The sequence below is a fragment of the Diorhabda sublineata genome, chromosome 2, assembly GCF_026230105.1.
Source record: "Diorhabda sublineata isolate icDioSubl1.1 chromosome 2, icDioSubl1.1, whole genome shotgun sequence".
NCBI lineage: Eukaryota > Metazoa > Arthropoda > Insecta > Coleoptera > Chrysomelidae > Diorhabda > Diorhabda sublineata.
In genome coordinates, this window is record NC_079475.1 from 5069855 (window position 1) to 5092903 (window position 23049).

Consider the following 23049-nt stretch of genomic DNA (forward strand, 5'->3'; position numbering starts at 1 on the left):
ACCAGAGCCCTTTTTGTACCCCATTAGTTTTTTTCTAGAAAACGAAATTTCAAAGCAAAAACAATAGAGGCAAATAAATCTTTGCAAATAAAAACATTTCAATTGCAAAGTATCTTTATAAATAATCATTCTACTCAGAATCGTCTGAACTAGAGTCATCATTTGATTGAATTATAAAGGATTGTAAAGAGTGTGATACCAAATACTCATCTTCTTCTTTGATAACATGTTCAACACAGTTTTTCCAGAGGAACTTTCTTTCGAGTTCTCCAAGCTCTTTACTGAGTTCTGGAGACTTATCACATATTCGTAATTCTGATTTTATGTTTGCCCGTATTAAATCTATAGAGTTGAATATGCAATAGTAAAGAGGTTGTCTGAGAAATTACAGGGTTTTCGGTTCTGTGAATGATCCATAATAACCCCTTTCAGCATTTTTATTATGATTGCATTATCGGATTACTGAATATTTTCCTTTTTTAAACATTCGAATACATTTCAAATAACTTGCTTTATTATTACATTCATACCTGTCTTCATTCATACTATACTGTCCAATTTCATGGTTTTCATTCGCCCATGGTGTAAAGAACGCCATATTTCTATTTATTTAAAGAAATTTATTAATTAAATTGATCTCATATAGGCACGCCAATGCTTAATGCAGACTTTCTAGCAACAATATTTCAAAGAAATTGTGTACAAACGGCTTCGGCCAATAGAAATGCATTTAGGTTCACGATTCGATGGTTCCATTGGTAAAATAGTGGACATGATGAGTCCACTTGGATTAACGGTTTGCTAGATGTTTACCGAATTTTATACGGGGTGGGGTGTAAACATTATTTTTCATTTCCTAATTTAGTATGAATGCCGTGTGTATTTATGAAATATTGATTAATCCTCGCATAACCAAATTCTGCAATTGATATTGGAAGAACTATAGTACTCGAGTCAAACACCGATATTCTTAACCTAACCAAGTCTAGTATATCATTTATTTCATTGACAAATAATCATACTTATCCAAAATTTATTTTAGTTTGATTACAGTTCTCAATAGTTTCGCAGAAATACCTAGAGAAAAATTCATTTTTTTTTAAATAATGTTTCTGAAACCCAAAGAAGTAATAAATTGATATCAGTTCTAGATAGCGATACTTTGATTATACTGCTCCTTCTAGTTCGGACGATGGCAGGGGTTCATGTAGCCCTTTATGGGTCACCATGAAAAAATGATTGATATACTTGTATATATTTTTTTGTCCGGAAAATCGATTTTTGAAAGTTACGAGGCCGGCACCCTGCTCAGTTTTTTGTTATTAACAATTTAATTGCTTAAACGGCCATAATTTAGTATCTACAATAGTTACAGGGATTTCTAATGAAAAAATATGGTTGTAAATCTTCTAACGAATATTTTCGCTTTCGAATTTTGAAAAAATATTTATTAGAATCAAAATTATAGTGTAAAAAATGCAAAAATGCACGGATTTTTTTTCAAACGGTCGTATTTCGGCCAGGGCAAATTCAATTGAGACTTTTGAGGATTAATTTATATAAAATAATTTTTTCTTCAAAATGGGCCCCCATACGTAAATTTTCAAGCGTTTGGAGCAGTTCTATAGCACTTGGAAGACAAAATTTCAATAGGAAAATTACACTTTTATTTGTTTATAGGCTAACCGTGCAGAGGAAATTAAACATTTTCGAAAGAAGCAGCGTCATTTTATTCCGCATAGTAGAAGACAACTTTTAAGCTCTCACTTGAAATTTCATGACAATTGGTTAATAAACTACAGCCGATTTTGGAAGCACGACCGTTTTCTTTGGCAGTCAGTAGCATAAATATTTCACCAAATATCAATTAAACAACACTTGTTAATTGCTTTTACATTTTTTAATAATATCTTACACAAATTATTACTACATTTTCTTAACCGATTCCATTTCGCATCTATATAAAGTATTTACTTTATTTAATTTATTTGTCACAAAATAAATTATATTGTAGTATTATTTATCAACAATATTTTTAGATACCTTTGGCAAAACTCACTCGTCTATTTACATCTCACATCACAGTTTTATGTTGATAAACAATTTAATAATAGTATCCCAAAAGAATACAATCTTTTTACATTATTTACACGTTGCAAGGGTTTTCACAAGTTTTAAGTAGTTTTACTGCAAGCGCAGAATGAAATGCAAGGTAGTCCAGCTGCTTTGCAAATACAATATTTTGTTACACATTTTTTACAATTACAAGGTCTCAAATTCTCAAAAGTCTTATATATCCTATAACTTTTGTTCTAATGAATATTTTTCCAAAATTCAAAAACGAAAATATTTGTTAGAAGATTTTCAACCAGAATGTTTCATCATAAACCCCGTAACTCTTGTAGATACTAAATTATGACAAAAAATTGACCGAGGTGTCGTCTTTTTAACCCCAAAAAATTGTTTCTCCGGGCTAAAAAAGATATATGATATGAATATGATATATGATATGAAAGATAGATATGAATCATTTCTTCGTGGTGACCCATAAAGGGCTACGGAAATCCCTGCCAGCGCCTGGACCATTCTTCCCGGAATTGTCTCTTGTCTATACTACAACGACGTACGCCGGCTAATTAAATTGAGCTCTCTATTCCTCTAAAATATTTCTTATAAACGTTGTAATATGGAGAACGTATCATTTTAACAGATTGTTTTCAACTACGTACTTTTCACTAAAATTAAAAACTTTCAAATAACATTATTAATTTATTTTAGTCAAGAGACCAGAGATCCAGTAGATTTTTCGACTTTTTCAGAGGATGGATGACACATAAATCGGATACAAAGAAAAAACACGATAATTTAAAGCGAAGGAAAAGTATAACGATCCGCGAAAGTGACGATGAAATAATTTCACAAACTCCAAGGTACATTTTTGACGAAGCTTTGAAATAATGAGTAGTATCAATTTGTTTACACATGTTAAATGATGATAAATTAACTAATGAATTAACCACTCTGTTTACCATCACCAACAGTTAATGTCTGAAGCACGTTTCTATTATAATCAAGTTATAATCAGAAACCATTTTATTTCTTGTAGCTGAAGACGACAACTTAATTATTGAAATGTGTATCAGGCAGTATAATCGCGAGTGTGGATATAGTGGTAGTACATACTGAGTGTATCCAACGATTTTATGAATTTCAAATACCTCACTATAACCATAGCCCCCATATTTGATTGCGGACTCTGTAACCAGAATCAGACTCGCCCCCCCCCTCTCTTTATGTTCGCGTGATACTAGTACGCTATGTTTTAAAAATTAAATTGTAATTTTCCTTCACAATTTTTTTCAAGCTGGTAATAAGGTATAATTAAGGCCATCAGTTCAATCTAAAAAACAAACTTTATTGACAGAATGACAGAATTGTTGCAAACATAACATAAATAATTTAATTTTATTTTACTGAAACTAAATTTCCATTTTGAGATAGATTTCCCTCGCTGACCAATATTAAATTTTAAATTGACAAAATAATAAGATTATGACAAAGTTAAGAGCCAAACAATTAATGTTTTTGAAGTAATTACAAAATACTTACTTTGATGTTCGATAGTCTATTTAATCATGTCTTTCCTAGCTTTCATTTCAATAAAATCATTGACAACTTTAGAAAAGTCAACAATTTTGACTAATTCCCCCTCAATTGCCAGCAGTTAAGAAGCTTCGTTTTCTGACTGGGAAACTGTTACAAATACATTCTTCATATGAACAGTTTCTTCAAATTGGGCGTCTGAATCAGCAAAGTCTGAAGGGTAACATGCAACGAGTTTGGCAGATTTAAGGTTCAGCTCTTCTTTGTCTAGATCTATGAGTATTAAAACTGGAGCAAACAGGCCACAAATTTCTTCACAGTTCACAAATCTGGTTTTCAAATCAGCCATGATGAAATCCAAAAAAGGAAAAACAACAAAAGATTTGAAATCCTATGAAGCTTGTTGCTGAAGTTGCTTGAGCGTATTTTTAACACTAGATTTTCTTTTGAGTCAGAATTCTGGTATAATACCAACTGCATCGACGACGTGTTGGATGGTTTTCCATTAATATCTTAGGGTCTGCAATTCAATTAACAAATTGAGCTCCTGTGAATTTCTTTGATCAATAGAGGCCATGAGCTTGTGCCAAAACGATGATATCAAGTGACCTTTACAAGACCTAATTGGGAAAGTAGACACCTGGTAGAAGGGGAAGGTAGAGGGAGTATGTGGGGCCCGAGCAGGCTTTGTATGCAAACAGTAACTAGCACGTGCGCATTTAATCAAATAGTAACTAACCTAGATCTAGAATTTACATTAATATACGAAACTACTTTGAAATTATCATAAGACCCACGGTAAAATATTCTGCAATAAATTTGAAAATTAAATCAAGAGAGGGCTAGGGTCGGGTCCTGTGGGGGCCATGAATATAACTTATTTTCCAGAAAAATATCGCATAAAAGTCTGTATTGAGATTTACTCAATTCAAGCTAATATTTGAGACAAAATCGGTTATACAATTTTCAAAAAAAATCTTCAATAACCACACGATAATATTATTATAAAAGACAATGTACGAGAAGGGGGGAATTGTCTAGGAAAAAAGTTCAATAGAAGTCCTCACTCATTTGCCTATCATTAATTAATGACATCGCTTAAGGTGATATCAGAGAGTTCACTTTTCGGTTCATTCGTATGAATGATCACTCAAGTGAATGTTCTTTCTTATTTCACCCCACTTTCACAAGACACACACAAAATGACAAAAAAATGAACTTTATTCGCTCATTTCCTCGAATATGTCGTGAAACGAACTCGAGTGTACGTTCTTTTCGTCTTCATACGTTTCATTTTTCGTTCATTCGGGTGCGAGTGATTGATGCCGAATGCCGAAATCCAACATCACTGGATTGGTTCACTAATAAATTCATTTATCACTTTTGATTCAGTTAATGCCTAGACGTTTCATTCTTAATGAAAGAAAGACAGAAATGAATAAAAAGTGAACCGTTTGATATCACCTTTACGTTACATTCTCATGCATTTAACAACAGATGAACTTTAAGGAAAAAAAACTTAATCGCTGTCATTGTCAATGAGAGCCTACAAAATCGCGTATGGGGGTCGACTTAATTATAAAATCAGTCTAACAAATTTCCTTCAAAATGAAATCTCACTTATTTATATAAACTTAAATACAAACGTAACAATTATCTTCAAGAATCCAAGCAAAAAACGCAAATATAATCCACCGGGATGTCAGAACCAGAACATACTTCATGTTTCCTTTTACCGAAATCTCTGCAACGGTACCAAATATCGTTTTTTCCCTGTGTCATAACAAATAGAACACAATGTCACTTCTCCTGAATATTCTCCCTTATCGTCAATATTCTCAACATCTTCTTCTTCAGATGTGTTAGCTTCCTTCATATTCAACAAGTTTCTTTTATACCCTTTTGAGTTTTTCTTTTTTGATTGGGTTATGAGTACTTAATAAAATGTCGCAATTATTTAATGTTTATAATTTAATTAGTTCAACGGATATGAAACATGTGTAAACAGCTTCTGACTGATTCTTTTTTTAGCTGCGGTGAGTGACGGTGAGGTAAATACCAAAAGGTAGCATAAAAGACCCTGAAGCCTCATATATCAGATAGTCATCACGGTTTCACCTCTTGCCCATAATGTAGCTGTTCTTTTGTTCCCTAGGTGCTATATTTTTATCTGTTTCCTGGACCGTCGTTACGCCAGTCTCATCCATATAAGACGGTGGAAAGCGGTATTTTGTCATTATATTTTCCAAATATTTGAAGAATCTATTCACTACGGCTTTATGGAATCCAAGTATCGCATTGATGCTTGTCGCTTCTGGCTTTCTAATACAGGATGTCGTTGGAAATAGCCATTCAGAAAGTCCCTGCCCGTAGACTTCTTAGGTTCATGAATCGGCACCAAATTTTTTAGCAATGGCGTGCCTTACAAAATTGATTTTATGCACCAGAATAGCTTCTGGTTCCTCAGTAAACACAGATGTTCTAGGTTTAAAGGGCAGTTGCAGTTAGTTTCACTAGATCTAGCTAATCTGAATCTCTTTTTCAAGAGTATTCCAGTAGGTGTCCACGGTCCAAAACCCTTTCGTAGTGGTGCGTTTCTTAAAAACTTGTTTGATTACTCGGCTACCACAATTTTTAAATTGAAAAAATTACGAACTGAATCTAGCTTGTAACTAAATTATACACATAGATATTCCAGATAGTCAAAATTGTGTAAAATTAGTTATAAAATAAAACGGGTTTGATTGTAACAAACTTATAACTTCAGTCGCTTCGATAACCCTGGGGTTCCCTTACCTGTGTTTAATTTTTGTTGTATTTTGATGATGAGGTGCCAAAAAATTTAAAAACAAAAAATGGGCTCTATACAAAAGTAAACTTTTAAGTTTACAAGGGGGGCCAAGACTTTTGGAAGTGTAAGGATATTTCTGTATTAATTCTTCATAAAGACTGCTCACTTCCAAATCTGGACTCATATACTCCTTTTTTTCTTTTGACGCGAGAATAATGAGACTGCTCGTAGTTTATTCTATTAATGTGCTCTATAACAAGCTTCTTGTCATCCTGTGTGGATTCCCAAGGGCTCTGCGTATCCACATACCTTTGCAAACTACTTTGCCATTTTAGTTCTTCTATATAATGGTCTCCAAATGTTTTGTTGTCAAATCAAAAGTATTCATGGAAATGGATTAACAAACAACCGTAATCTACCCTCCATATGCATTCATTGAGACGTCCTAAATCCATTCTAAAGTTTCGTAAACTCTATGAACGTACAAGTATAATTACTCCAATATCAATTGCAGAAGACAGTTATAGGAGGATCAATCAATATTTTATATATATACACGGCACTCATACCAAATTAAGATATGAAAAATATAAAATTCAATAAATATCTAACAAACTGTCAGTCCACGTGGACTCATCATCACCAATGAAAACATCGAATCGTAAACATAAATGCATTTCTATTGGCCGAACCGTATGTACACAATTTCTTCGAAAAATCCCTGACCGAAAGTCTGCGATAAGCATTGGCGTGACTAGGTGAGATAAATTCGATTCATAAATTTCTTTAAATAAATATTAATATGGCGTTCTTCAAACCATGGGCAAATGAAGACAATTAATTGGCTCAGTGTAGATAGGTAAACACAGATATACAAACACAGCATATTATTTTGAATATATTAGAATATTTGAAAAAGGAAAATATTCAGAAATCTTAATAATAATTGCAAAATTAACTAGAGTAAATAAATTTTCCATTTATCCAATAGTCACAAAAGGAGTTGCTGTGGATCATTCACAGAACTGAAAAATAGAAATGACTTTTTTTCTTTTGTTTTATTTGCAAATAATTTATTTTCCTTCATGGTTTTTGCTTTGAAATTCCGTTTTCCAGAAAAAAACGGATAGATGGTGTACAAAAAGGGCTCAGTTTATGTCTGGTACCCTGTTTAAGCCAGACGCCCTTACAGGCAGGTACATTTTACTTGTCTATTTACGTTTTATAATTTAATATTCAGTTGTAGCAAGTTATAGTAACGATTACTTTCTCGCATAAGATATTTATCTTTTTAAAAGTTTATTTATTTATAAAAATAATAAATTTATAAAATGAGGTATCTACGCCTATGATAGATCAAACAAAATTGTCGGCAATTAATATTGGAAGAACTATACTATGGCACTCAATACCTTTGACATAGAAATGACCGCGGGCTTGTCGAAAAAGCCAACTAACTTCTTTATTCTAGACTACGTGTAAAGGCCTGCTCTTTCGATAGGATATAGTCGATGGTACATAGGTAGACCCCGTCTTATTTTGTGAAAAATTGGGACTTAGTCTCTTCGTTAATTCTGCTACTAAATTATGTAATTTTTATGCTTTCCCAAATTTGACATTTTATTTTGTTCTATGAATTCTTTTGTTTTAATTATAGTCATAGTTTTCAATATAAACTGAAATTTTTATTTTTATATAATTTTTTAATTTAATGATATAAAGTATCCGATATCATCTTATTTATTGTTCCTTTATTTAGATGCTGTAGGTATCCAATATTACATAAGATATTTGTCACAGTGATTCTTTGTAGTATTTGGTGTATACAAATACAAAAAAATATAAAAATTTATTCATTTCTTTCTCAATTCCAGTTCAAATTTCGATGTCGATGTATATGTACGGCAACTAACCATTTTCGCTTTTTGATGATAGAGAGCGTTGCCTTATTTTTTGAATAACTTATGTTAGTGCTGTACTTTGCCGTTTGTCACGTAATACTGGTCACATTGACGTAACTTTAGAGGCAAGTAGTGCGTCATTTTTATTGAAGCTATTAGTTGTGGTTTAATTTTAAATGGAGCGCAAAAACAAACATTTTCGGCATATGCTACTTTTTTATTTCCGTAAAGGAAAGAAAGCTGCTCCTAATCACAAAGAGATATAAAAAATTCATTGTGCTTATTGCTCAACAGAGCGCACGTGTCAGAATTGGTATAAAAAATTCTGTTTTGGACACTTTTCCTTCAAAGATGAGCAACGTTCTGGTCGGCCTACTGAAGTTGATGAAGACCAAATTAAAGTCATAATTGAAAAGGATCATCAACTGTTCGAGAGGTTGCAAAGAGGCTATAATTATCGCACACAACAATTAAAAACACTTGAAATGTCCTCTGCTAGTTAAGATGCTTAATATTTGAATACCTCAGGAATTGGAAGAAATTCATTTTATACAAAGAATCAAAATGTAATTAACTCTTTCTTGAAAAATGGGTCTTGTACAATAATATAGTTCGAGTACGATCATGGAGCAAACACGATGAACCAGCACGAACCACATCGAAAGCAAAAAAACAATAAAAAAAAGGTCAAGCTGTCAGTTTGGTGGGATTACAAAAATGTTGTGTTTTTGTGTTTAGTGTCCTACCAAGATAATTCAAGACCACACACATATGGCAACTCGTAGGAAACTATTGGAGCTTGGCTGGGAAGTGATGCCGCATCTCCCATACAGTCCTGATCTGGCATCATCTGATTACCATTTATTTCGAAGTTTGCAGAGTTATTTGAATGGTCAAACTTTCACAAATGTCGATGACCTTCATCGCCCCTGGTTCAGTTTTTTCCTGAAAAGGATCAGAAATTTTATGGGCGTGAAATCATGAAGCTGAAAGAAGATGGTGAAAGGTCATTGAGCAAAATTGGAAATATATATATATATCCCCTTTTATAGCGTTATACGCCTTTGGGTTCCTAATCTCCAGGCCTGTCTATCTTGCCAGTCGTCGACTGCTAGGTTCCTTTCGGACATTGCTCTAGTGATTCCTTGTAGCCATGTTCTAGGTGGTCTTCCCCTCTTTCTTTTTTCTTTGGGGGTCCATTCTAATATTATTCTTGGTAGTCGTTCTCTTCCCATTCTCTTAACGTGTCCGTACCAAATCAACTGTTTCTTTTCTATATCTTCTACTAAAGTTCTTTCTACTTTCAATTGTCTTCTTATTTCCTCGTTTCTTATATGTTCCGTTCTAGATATTCTTGCTGCTCTCCTCCAGAAATCCATTTCCACTGCATTTAAGTTATTTTTTTGCTTTTCTGTAAGTTGCCAAACCTCGGAGCTATATGTAATTATTGGTTGTAAAATGGCGTTGTATATTCTCTTTTTTGTTTCTGGTCTAATATTCTTTTGCCACAGCACTGAGTTCAGGGCTCTTATTACTTTTCTTCCTTTGGTTATTCTGTCCCTAATTGTTTCCTCGTTTCGTCCTGTTGTTGTTAGTTTTACACCTAGGTTTATGCATTCCTTACAGTTTTTAATTATTTTTCCCTCTAGATCTAAATTCCCAGGTGAATCTTCTGATCCTATACACATGTATTGTGTCTTCTCCGTGCTAACCTGTAGACCCCACTTTTGGTATTCTTCTATAAGTTTTCTAGACATGTACTCCAGATCTTCTTTTTCCTGTGCTACCACTACCTGGTCATCGGCATAGTGCAGTGTATACAAGGTGCTCTCCCCAATAGTTAGTCCCATTCCTTTACATTTTTTTTTCCAAACTCTTAGCGCTTCATCTATGTATATGTTGAACAGAGTTGGGGATAAACAACACCCTTGTCGCAAGCCTTTGGTTGTTTTGAAGCCGTCTGTCACCTTGTTACCTATTTTTATTTTTGCTGTTGTGTCTCTGTATAGTTCTTTTATAGCCTTTATTAGAGTGGTATTTATGCTCGTTCTTTCCAGAACCTCCCATAATTTTGAGACAGGTACTGTGTCATACGCTTTCTTCAAGTCTACCAATAGTAGGTGCACTTCTTGTGATCTTACGGTTCTCTTTTCGATTATTTGTGATAGACAGAAAATACTATCTATCGTCGATCGACCTGCTCTGAAGCCGTTTTGTTCCTCGGATTCGTATGGGTGATATTCTTCACAAATGATCTCCTTTATTATTTTTCCGTATAACCTACTGAGCGTACTAGTCACTGTAATGCCCCTATAATTATTGCAGTCTTCCTTATTTCCTTTCTTGTATATGGACGTGATCCATCCTTCTTTCCACGTTTGCGGTATTGGTTCTCCATTTAGATGTCTATTGATAATTTCTGTTAGGATATTAAACAGCCTATTTGTTCCTGCTTTTATTAATTCTGCAGGTATTCCCTCTGGACCAGGAGCGCGCCCATTTTTAAGTAGTGTTATAGCTTTCTTTGTTTTTTCTACGTTGATTTTTATTGGTTCACCTGTAATCCGTATGTCTTCAGCCGGCATGTTACTATATTCAGATCTCTGTTCTCTGAGTAATGAGCGGTAATAGTCTTGCCATTTATTTGGTGATATGGTGCCTATTGGGATATTTTCTTTTCTGCCAGATCTAACATTATCTATAAATCTCCACGATTCCCTGGATTGGCGTCCTCCTAAATAGGTATCCAATTCCTTGCATTTATTTTCCCAGCTGAGGTTTTTGGCCTCTATCGCAGCGGTTTTAAATTTTGATACAGCTTCACTATATTGTTCCTTATGTTCTGCTTTTTTAGTGCTTAGCCAGGTATGATACAATCGTTGTTTTTGTTCTTTTAAATTTTGCAGTTGTTCAGTCCACCAATGTCCACCGTGTTCTCTTTTTCATTTCTTTATATCCTAAGGCTTCTTTGGCTGCTTTGTGTATGCTGTCAATTACTACTTTGGTAAGATTGTCTGTTGGTTCTTGTTCGTACTCCTGTGGGAGGTTTTGGTCCAGTCTTTGTTGGTATAATAATTTTGTGCTCTCGTTCATAAGGCTTTCTATATTATAGTTTGGTATATCTATATCTGTTAAATCTTTACTGTTTTGCAGTTGATTCTTTTGTTTGTTGTCTTTGATTATTGGCATTATTAACTTAGCTTTTATCAGATGATGGTCACTTCCACATTCTGCGGATCGATATACTCTGACATTGTGCACTTTTATCTTCGTTTTTTGTTTCATTATAAGATAGTCGATTATTGATCTTAGATTTCTAGTTATTTGCGTCCATGTATATGTGTGTATTTCCTTATGTTTAAAATACCCATTCATTATTCTTAGTAAGTTATGTTGACAGACATCTATCAACCTGGAGCCATTATCATTCCTGGTATTTTCACCGTAGGGCCCTATTATCTCATGCTTCGTTTCTTTGCCAGTTCTAGCATTTAGGTCTCCCAGTATTATGATTTCTCGATCGTTACCTGTCTGAGATATTAGCTCATTTAGCGTTTCATAATACTTTTCTTTTTCATCTACCCGTGCGTCTTCATTAGGTCCATAAGTAGCAATTATTGTTATTTTGCAGCCTTTTAAATTGACATTAACTTTTATTGTTCTATCGCTTATTGCTTCCCAGCTGGAGACGTTCTTCTTATACTTCTCATGTATAAGGAGCGATATACCCCTTTTTGCATGTTCTTCTTTGTTAACGCCACTGTATATGTGGATATATTCCCCGAGTGTTTGTGTACCTTGTCCTTTTTTCTTTGTTTCAGAGAGAGCAATAAAGTCCAGTTTATGTTTTTTAATTTCTTGTAAAATGTCATCTACCTTCGTTCTAATTCCCTGTATATTCCATGTTCCACAAATCATAGTCCGTTTTCGTTGCCATTGTCGTTTTCCATTTTGATCATCCATATTCCGAGGCCTAGTTTTCGGATTTTTAGCCAAAAGAAGTTTTTTCCAAGTGATAGGGGGCTGGCCTATCGATATAATTAATATAATTTTTATATTATTTAAAAAAGCGAGTACATTCTTCGATTTATTGTAAAATATTGTTTAAAATCGGCTTATCTATTTAAATTATTATGTCTCACAATACATGAATTTTTATCAGAGTACATATTTTTTTAAATAATTTACTTGGTCTTATTTTTCTATGCTCCGCCAATGAACAAAGATTTCAGTGCTTAAGCCTAATTTATATTTTATGGTTGAATTGTTAATGTATGTACCTAAAAAGTTGAGGATTTATGAACATACAAAGTGGTCAAGCTAAAATACCACAAAACCATATACACCTAACAAAACAAGTTAGTGCCAGTGGGGAAACTGCTGACTACATTAGGCCTAGGTCTGTCTCAGAGGGAGAAAGAATTCTATAACAAAATACAAACTATAAGTCTTGTTTGTATTAAAATTGAGGGAGAAATTGAGTTTTGATTACGGTTTCTTATTGGGAACGTTGGAACGAAACCCCAAATACATATTTGCAGCGCGATGGTGCACACCTGAATGGTGTTCTTTTTAAAAATTGAATTTCCAAGATGTTTATTTCAAATAAAATAAAAAGTTGTGGATTATATCTAGTTTTTTTATTATTACTTTCTTAATTCCGCAAAATTTTCTGGTCCATCCTGTACTAATCGTAGTACTTTTTGAGGAACAATGTGATTACGTGTTTTGTAAATTTTTCTTATTCCCCATAGAAAAAGTCTCTACTACTACTAATATATTTGTATAAAATTTTTGTTTTTAGTGAAACCTCTGCAGATGTTCAAGAAGGATCACCTGAAAGAAGAAGAACAAGTCTCAATGCGTATAAATCTCGTCCCTTTCCAAATGTAGCACCCGCACAACAAGAAGGCTATTATTCGGCACGTTCCTGAAATATTTTCTATTTGGATATTTTGAATATTGCTTTAAAAAAAATCTTGAAAAAATATTCTATCAATAAAAATATCATTTATTGAGTGACTTTCCGATTCTTTTCACTCAGGTAAAACTTAAAAGTTTCCTTTGTAATTTAGTATACATCACTGAACTCTCATTTTATTATTATTATTTTTTTATATCTCGGTGTTTACTGCTCTACTGGCTATTCAAATCGATATATCAACCATCAGATTATGATTTCAACAATTTTTACCAGCCTCATAGTTTTGGCAAGAAAATGCTTCTATTATTTCATTAACCTTCCATTAGTCGCGCGTGTATATACGATGGCTAACTTTTTACTAAATATTTATTTATATAATAGCTCTAGAAAATGGACATTTGCAGTAGTTCTCGGAAGATTTATCTCGAAGCCTTTCCAATCGGCTGATTTCACTTTTACAACCCGTGGCCACCCTAAACCCGTTTGACCGCCGGATTTGTATCTGCTAGATACAGCGCGACCACAAGCGGCAGTTTATATTCAGATTTAGTTGGGATAAGTTCTCGTTCATTTTGATGTTTTGTAATTATTCAAACGTAAATTTTATTTTTTTTTAAGTGTTTATTTGTTTATTTGGATATACAAAAAATGAAACGTTAGTTTCATATGTCCCGAAAAAAGGAAAAACCGTAGTCCTTATTTCCACAAAATCCGGCGTTGATGTGGTCGACAAGCTTTGTGCTACTTATAATGTTGCTAGATCAACTAAGAGGTGGTCTATGGTAATTTTTTACCATTTACTGAACGTAGCTGGAATCAACTCGCGGGTGATATTTCTTGGAAACAAAAATACGTTTGTCACAAGAAGAGAATATTTGACAAAATAAAGGACTAGCCTTGCTAGACGAACAACTAAAAGTGAGGGTCCAAATAAAAAGTCTTCCACGACAAATCAAAGATTTGCTCAAAAATTACAAAACCTTGGAAGCAAAACAACAAGTTCAAGAGGCAACACCTGGACCAAGTAAAAGAAAGCGATGCGAACCATGCTATGTAGAAAATAAGAAAACGTCAGTGTCTACAAAATGTGGAATTCATTTATGTATAAAACTCCATACAAATATGATTTGTAATAAATGTTATAATAAAGAAATTGAAGAGGGCGATTACTCCGATTAATTTTATAAGTTTGTAAAATATTTTGAATAAATAATGTAACTTTAAACCTAGTTCTGGCGATAACTTAATTAAAATTTTACACATTTTTCATATAAAATAATTATTTTTTTTTACTTGCAAAAATGTTAAATTAAAAGTGGAGAAAAGAAGTATTCATATAAAATTTGCTGTATTAATATATTAAAAATAATAATAACAAAAAAAAATGATGGAAGGTTAATAATACCGGAAAGATTTTAGTTATCACAGTACCTGATGCAAAGACTCATGTTCAACGTCGATTTACTGTTATTGGTCAAATATCTGACAATAGATTAAGCTCGGTAAATTATATAAATAATATAATATAATATAATAATAATATAAAAAACAACGACCCACAAATGTCAAAACAAATCATTTCTTTTTGCATTATAGAAATAAAAAATGCAAAACCCAAGCTGTAGGTATCAATATTTTTGCAAAAATTCCCTCGCTTATCGCAACATATTCGATTTTACCCAATCCAAAAAACCACTCTGAGTATATATTGCGACGCTCTTCGGCGTCTCTATTAGTGGATTCCGGTAGTGATGTAATTCAACGTAGACGACTCAATAAAAAACAAAATGGATTCCGCAATCAAAATTTTAATGGAAACAACTACCTACAATCGAATAAGTACTAATACAACTATAGACGATGTTAACTCTTTAAATGTTACCAATTCATGTGTCAATATTAACTTCTTCTTCACTTTAAATTCATAATGCTGACAGTAGTACTTTTGATATTACTATTACAAAATAAAAATTGGTAAAAGTTTTGTCGAATTTTTTCAAGTCTACGGACGTAGAAAAAATTTTGTATGAAACTCGTGAAAAAAAGTATTACTCAACTCACTTGTTGCATAAATAACTATTTTTCTCCTGATCTTGATTTCTACTTACCTTAAAAATAATATGAGCTATACCATCAAATCCGTAGTAGAGGAGTATTGATATATTGCGTAATAGAGATGACAGTAGCTAGGATGGACAAAAATGGAAACGTGGATTTATAGTTTGTCAATAGTTATTAAACAGAATATCGTTGAAATTTCAGTTATATGGTCATATTATAATTTGGAAAAAAGTGATTTAAGAAAGTAAAAGCAAAATTCTATGAAAGCATTTCAAATTTAAAGAAGTTTGAAGAATAAATACCTAAATACCGAAAGTAAAATCAATATACAGGGTATTCCGGGACTTGATGCGAAAAATCTCTGGGCTATAAATTAGTTAGTTATACTCAATCAATTCTCAAAAATAAACTAGTGAAAAATCTATGAGAATACAAAATCGAATCAAAAATTAACGATTTCCTATTATGGTTAACGAAAAAGAAGATGCGTCCTCTTTGATCTCACTTTCCCTCAAGAGTACGCAGTGTGTTATCCAAGAAAACGAAATTAATCTAAGAGTACTCACTCAACCCCTCTTCGGATACAAATCGCAAAAATAATCAAACAGTCGTTCATATGCGGTGCAAATTTTATGAAACCATTTTTTACAGGTTTTGCACTGTATCAGCTCTGTTTCTAGGGGGCTCATAGTGCACTTCATTGCACGCAGGACATGTTTCACTAATTTTTCTTGATGGGTGTAACTGAGTACTATTTCCGTCTTTTTTGGAAGCTTAGAATTAATCTGCTTCTCCTTTTTTTATTTTTGGTTTTTTTTCTAGTCTCTTTCAATAGTTTGTCTATTTTTTTTCCTCCAAAGTCGAACCAAGTACTGCCTTGTAAGGTGTTCTTGTTAAAACTTCCGAGTTCTTGCTTGTAGCCGTCTTCCTGTTACCGCTTTTATTAGATGCTTTTGGCAATGGGTACAAACGATCAAGAATTCCGGTATGTTTAGCCAAAATAAAATAACCATTGAAATCAATAATTACTACATTTAACTATAAAATTTACATATTTCTACTTCAGATGATATGTGATGATCTCCACTCTTATAGTTAATTTAGATTGCGATTTTTCTGTTTTGAATTTGTTTGTTACGTCTCTGAATATTTTGGTAGAATCAGTTTCCGTGAGAATGTAATACGTATTCAATTCATTATCGTTTCTTTTTCCTGGAGTGGAGTGGATATGTTTCCCTTGCCGTCAGCGAATGGCCAGATAGGAAAATAATGGTTTATGTAATACCTAGAAAATACTAGCTCATTAATTCAATCTGTATTATGACAATTGGTTTTTCACAAATAACCTTCGCGGATGCTAAAACTGTTGGGACGTTTGGTACATTTTTCAAAAGCTCTTGCTTCTTTCACTATATTAATATCTTGTACATTTTATAAGAAACTATCGGTTACGCTCTAGTTGAAGATATGAGGATTGTAAGGCCATATTTCCGTTGCTGGAAAACAGTGCTCACTATTTTTGATTAAAGTCGTCCTCGTATACGCTTTTCCAAAAAATAACGCTATTTGAAATATAGTAATGACTTTTCTTGGATTCATAGTCATCTATCTGCCCCTTTCCTGATAGGCTGATTTTAGGGGACCGAAAAATCCGACATCGAGTGGTTGTAATCTATGACTACAATGAGGCGACAAACTAAGAAGATGGATACCATTTTTTCTGCAAAAAGATATGGCTTCGATACCTTTATGTGAAGAATGGTTGTCCAGAACTAAAAGCACTGGATTTTCTGTATTCAACCGTACATTATTTTGAAAATGCTTTAACCATCTAACGAATAGTCAGAATTTATGAAGCCACTTCCAAATAGCGTCCAGATTATATCTTCAAGTGCACCATAAAGTATTTCTTTTTTCTCCCTTTTACTGGGACAAATTAACGCAGAAGGTATATAATATCCTGTGCTATTTGAACATCAAACTGCTGTAATCAATTGTCCTCTTTCCCCTGATACCACTGTCCCCACAACTTCTTTCCCTTTAACACTCAGAATTTTTGGAATTTCATTGGGAACTGTGAGTATCCCAGTTTCATCCATATTAAAATGTGTTTTCCCGTAAACGAGTACTTTTCTATGAGTTGTTGAAGATTCTCAACAAATGTTGATACTTGAACTTAATCCAACGATACGCGCTAAGCTTACTTTTTCCGGTTGTCTGATAGTTAAATTATATTTTTGGCAAAACATTGTTATCCATTTTATTCCAACAACTTTGATTGCCATATCCAAAAGATGATTTAACTTTGTTTTATCTGCGAATTTATATACAACTGCTCGTATTTCCTTTATTGTCAAGCCGTCAAAAAGTTGATCCAACTGTTTTATTTAAAGATGTGTTCTGATTTCAATCGTTTCCTAAGTGTTGCTTCATTTATGCCATATTCTCTGGCTAAAGATCTTTTGGACTGTCCATTGTTGAATTTTTCTTTAGCTTCATGCAAAATTTTCTTTTTCTCTTATAGAAAGGGCCCACCTACGATAGTATCCAATAATAGTAAACCGTAAAAAACAAATATCCAAGAGAGCTCACGCGTGCTCTTGGAGAAGTCGCCTTGGATTTCAATTCATCTCGAATTAAAACTGAATTATCGAGACTTAATAAGTCTATTGAAGCGTTTAAAGCGCATAAAGTCAAGTTAAATATACACCAGCTCCACGATTCTGGATAATGGCGTAAACATAACCTTTTATCGACCTTAAACTTATTAATAAAAAGTTACAATGAAGGTAGCCATAACATAAAAACATTAATAATTCACTTTTGAATAAACAGATTTCAGTAAAATTTTTAATATAACTCACCTTTACTATGACAAATTGAAAAACGTGTATGATAGCACTTGAACTCTACTTACTTCCAATAAAGTCTTAATGGGTACTGTTATATCGCGCGTACTCTTGAGCGACCTTCGAATAATTCTAAACTACTATCTGAAGGCTACGGGCGACTCATGCCCAATGGTTAACAATCCGTAACTGTTACAGGGACAACCTGTACAATCTAAAGTTTGTAAAAATCGATGTTTAACAAAACGGTACTCTATGTTTAACTAAATAAAATGTATGGCTTAGCAGGTATGTAAATATCTAGATCGTTGTAAATGCCATGAATACCGTTTGCCATAAAGAGACATTCTGAAAAAAATTATCATAAATTGTAATTATTTATTGAAAATCCTTACAGAGGAGGTATTCAAACACAATCAAAGTTTCTAATTGAACTATCTACTGTGGAACATCATGTCACTTACATGAGGAAATAATATAATAAATATTCGAAGTGGGCACCTGCACTTTTACACTACCGATCATTACATTTACCAGTGTTGCAAGCTTTAGAGATATCCCCAAGAAGAATTATTCCATTTTATTTAATTTAGAGAAACGCGGTGGTCATGCAAATGGACCCAATCCACCTATTAGGAAAAATGTTATTAAGATGATTTTTTATATCATTTAAGAAGTGAGGAGGAATTCTATCGTGCATGCACCACATGTGTCTGTGAATGTTTAGAGGAATATCACATAAGATGGGTGATAAATCTAAGTATCGCTACCATTTAGGTTAATATCAAAAAAAAATATCTTCTTCTTCTTCTTCTTCTTACGTTAGGACTAGGTCCTGTATTTTCATCAAGGGTTTGCCAGGAGTAGTTGGGATGCTGAGGACCAGCTTTCATACCACCTTATAGGTGGTCGTTCAGGAGGTCGAGTTGTGTCTGGTTTCTTTTCCTTTGCAAGTTTTGCTAACCGTTCAAAAAAAATATGGACCCACTAAATTATCTCTTTCTCAACTTCAAAGAAATATCCTTCCAAGACTCCGGAAGTGTACAGAAGTGCAAGGTGCCCACTTCGTACATTTATCTTATTTTTTTTTCTGATTCTATTTGATAACTTGTAAGCTAATCATATAATTTCTTCTACAATTCAATTTTTTCCTTATGTATGACGATGTTCGACAATATGTAGTTCAATTAGAAATTTTTCATCGTGTTTCAATACCTTCTGTAAGTTCAGTGGATATTCAAAATGAAATTATTGGTATTTGTGGGAGCGTTTTTAAGGCTGATATTAAGAAAAAAGTTAAAGAAGCAGCAGGATATAGTGTGCTAGCAGACGAAACAGCTGATATTTCTGGCACTGAACAACTATTGACTGGGATGCGATATTTGATGAAAAAACACAAGTCCAAGAAATGTTTGTCAGATTCATTGAGCTAAAAGATTTGGATGCGAAATCGATTGCACATAGCATAGATGAGTTTTTGACAAAAGGAGATCTGAATATAAATAAATTTGTTTGTTTCGGCTTTGATGGTTGTTCAACGATGTCAGGAAAATTCGGAAGCGATCTTATGCAAAAAGTACACCAAAGCCCTCTGCTTTCATTGCTCGTCCCACAAACTGAATCTAGTTATTAAAGATCTAAATTCACTTCCTGAAACTAGAATTCTAATTTTTTATTATTGTGTCTCAACAAAGAATTGAAATTAAATATAGCATAAATGGAATAATTACAATGCAACAGTAAACATACAAATATGAAGGAATTAAGGATTGACAACTATAAATTCGAATATTCATAATATATATGTAAGAAACGGAAGCACAAGAAATACCAAATTGCAACAAGAGTATAAAACTTTCTAAACAAATCACAAAATTCTAAAGCGAAAACACAAGAAAGCAGGTATACAATTAATAATCTACGTATCGTATCCTACGCTACAGTTCAGAAAGAAGAGAACAATTGAGAGCTTTCCAAAGATGATTTATCAGAATAATAACGGTACCAAAGAAAAAAGAAAAATACGAACACTGATTAACAAAGACATTGATGAGATACTAATAAGATATAATATATACGTTCTAGTATTATTTTTCCTTCGAATATAAAATGAGTTCAATTTCAGAGCTACCTGTTTTGGTTTCAGAACTACCGAAACTCGCAGAAGTACCCGTTAGAATATACCCTGGAAGCACCATGACAGAAGATCGCCGCCTTAATTGTCTGGCCATGATTGATGGGTGTATACAGAGCTATAATATATAAAAAGCTAAATAATTTTAATTATAAAGTGGTTGAAAGTTTTGCAAAAATTCCCCGCAAATAATTAAATATTATTTTTGTTAAAATAAATAATTATTACTGTGTTTAAGAGTTTGATTTAGTTATTTGTGCTGTCGAGGGCTTATGAAGTTTTATACATTGATGTTGATATTAAAACAGTTCTTATTACAATCGTCATCGAGGCAAAGACTTCCAAAGTGTATCGCTTCATGCTCTCGACTGTACCAGGTGTTCATATTTTTTATCCTCCATAATATGGCCCCCTTAGTCATAAGCTAGCGACGCCCTTGAATACAGCAAAGAAAGTCCTGAGATATACTGAAAAGATAGATAGAAGCACAGTACGGAGATTTTACCGGAATATTAATGTATATAAATCATGAAAATACCAGAATGTAGATTTTAGAGCTTTATAAATTACTTATTTATTATACTTCACGTCCATGGCGTTAATACGCGGAACAGAAGTGAATAAACTAACAACACAGATTACGTAGTATTATTTGTCTGGAATGAATGTAGCAATGTAAATTGTGGCTCTTAACGACTTTCCTCCTTCCGTAAAGATGTGAGATATGTCATAAGTTAATATCGTTAATGTCTGAAATCGAGTGAACATTTGAAAGAATTTAAATTTAAACGTTTTGCTAGAACTACAGTTAGTTATTCGAAATATGGTTTTGAAATTCATATCTTATTCGACCATTGGACCGGTTTAGTGAGGAAACATTAAGCTACTTAAAATTATTCTGAACGGCAAACTCGTAAAAATGAATAAAAATCTTCTTACTACGACCGGTGTTTCCGAGGGAAATCTTACGAATTTTCAAAGAAAAATGTAGAAAGGTTGCCAATAACCCTTCATCATTTGGAAAATAAAAATAGAAAAAAGCCTCCTGAAGCAGATAAAGATGTAGAATAATAACAAACTTGTTTACTTCTGACAAAGTTGTGCCTAGAATCCTAGAAATACAGAATTAAATTATCTTCAGTAATTACTTACATCATGGCATTTCTTTGAAGAAAAACAAAACTTTAAATGAAAAAAAAATGTTTTATTCAAGAACCAAAAGTGAAAGACAAAGTCTGATCATTTTTCATGTTGACTGTGGAACCGGCTTTATTTTGAATAATAAATGAAATTCTAATTACTTCTACAACGAGATATTACCATAAAAACGAATTGTATATACTATTACAAAATATGGTTATTGGTAAAATAAATCCTTATCTTGGTTGTATGTACTAAAATGAATTAAAGTTACTTTTGGTTTCAATAATCTGACGAATATCAAACTATAAAGAACACAGTATCAGTGTACAAATTGCATCAAATACTAAATCTTATCGTATACAATAATAATTATAAAATCAGTAGATAGAAATATTTATGGTCGAATACACTCACATCAAGATAATCATTGAAAATGATAGATTAATGGGGTTGAAATTAACAATCTCTGAAACTGATAAATATGAACTATAAACAATTTATTGGTGATGATAAATTTAATGAGATTAGAGTTCATAGTCAAAAATAAGTAATTGATAATGGTGTGCCATTGTGATAAGAGCCACTTCGACTCACTCCTCTCTCCACAAAAAATATGAGTTTGCAGTTATCCTGAACTTTTTTCATATTTTCAGGATACATAGGCAATTTTTCTTCAACCAAAGAATTGTTATAATAATTAGTATTACGAAAACATGAATCAAATATACCCAAAAAGAGATGAATTATTGATTGTTCGTAAAAACTGATTCTTTACACTTGGAGGTTTGGTATTTGTTTCGTTAGTTTCTTCAGGTAAATATACTACTGGTATATTCAGGACGTATTGTTAATCGGATTTCTTTCATTTTTCATTTAAATTTCCATCAATTTTCAATGGACAGGTAGATAACTCTATTATGCTAGGTTATGATAAAAAAAAGTTGTTTAATTTGTAAATAGTTATACAGTTATGACTTTTTATGAATTTGGCTTATGACATTGTTTTCTTCAATTGGAATATTTTCTCTTCTATGTATTTATTCAATATACTGCTTTGCTGAGATATTAGTGAATCGTAAATTTGTATATTTATTGCTTGAATGTTTTCTAAACGTTTTTGCATGTAATTAGAAATAGTTTGTTCTTCATTTAATTCAAGAGATTTACGATAATCAAGTTCTTCTCTAACGGTTTAAAAAGTGTATAATTTAGAACGCTATGGTAGGCGGTTAAGAAAAAACCGATGGAACTATTGTTTTATAATTATAAATATGAAAGTTTTTCAGAATACTGTTCACACTTGTCAGTCTACTAAAAGTAGTGCACAATTTGATTGTTTGTAGCTGAGTGTCCAGCATCAAGTATGTTCTTGAATATGTTTGTATTTGCAGCAGTCACTGTCTCTTCTTCTAATGCATTCCACGTATATACTATAGGATTTGTCAAAAAGTTGCAGTTTCTTCCGTTAGATAGTTTTCTTGAATGTCCTCTTAACTGCTGATTTGTATTCACTTGGAAAATGTCCTAATCGCAAGTGTAGAAATGTGTAAGAATTTTATAGGTTTCTATTAAGTCTCCTCTAAAGCGATGTTCTCTGAAAATGGGTAGATCAAATATTCTTAGGCGTTCTTCTAGCATAAATC

The 23049-nt window shown here is 32.8% G+C and overlaps 1 protein-coding gene across 1 annotated transcript; it reads right to left on the reverse strand.

Moving 5' to 3' along the window:
- Positions 1-11205: 11205 nt before the first annotated feature.
- LOC130453184 (craniofacial development protein 2-like) lies at positions 11206-20360 on the reverse strand. The gene is made up of 2 exons (XM_056792802.1): positions 20261-20360; positions 11206-12323 (listed from the first exon to the last, which is right to left on the reverse strand). Exons 1-2 carry the CDS (start codon positions 20358-20360, stop codon positions 11206-11208), a joined length of 1218 nt encoding a protein of 405 aa, XP_056648780.1.
- Between the last annotated feature and the right edge of the window lie 2689 nt (positions 20361-23049).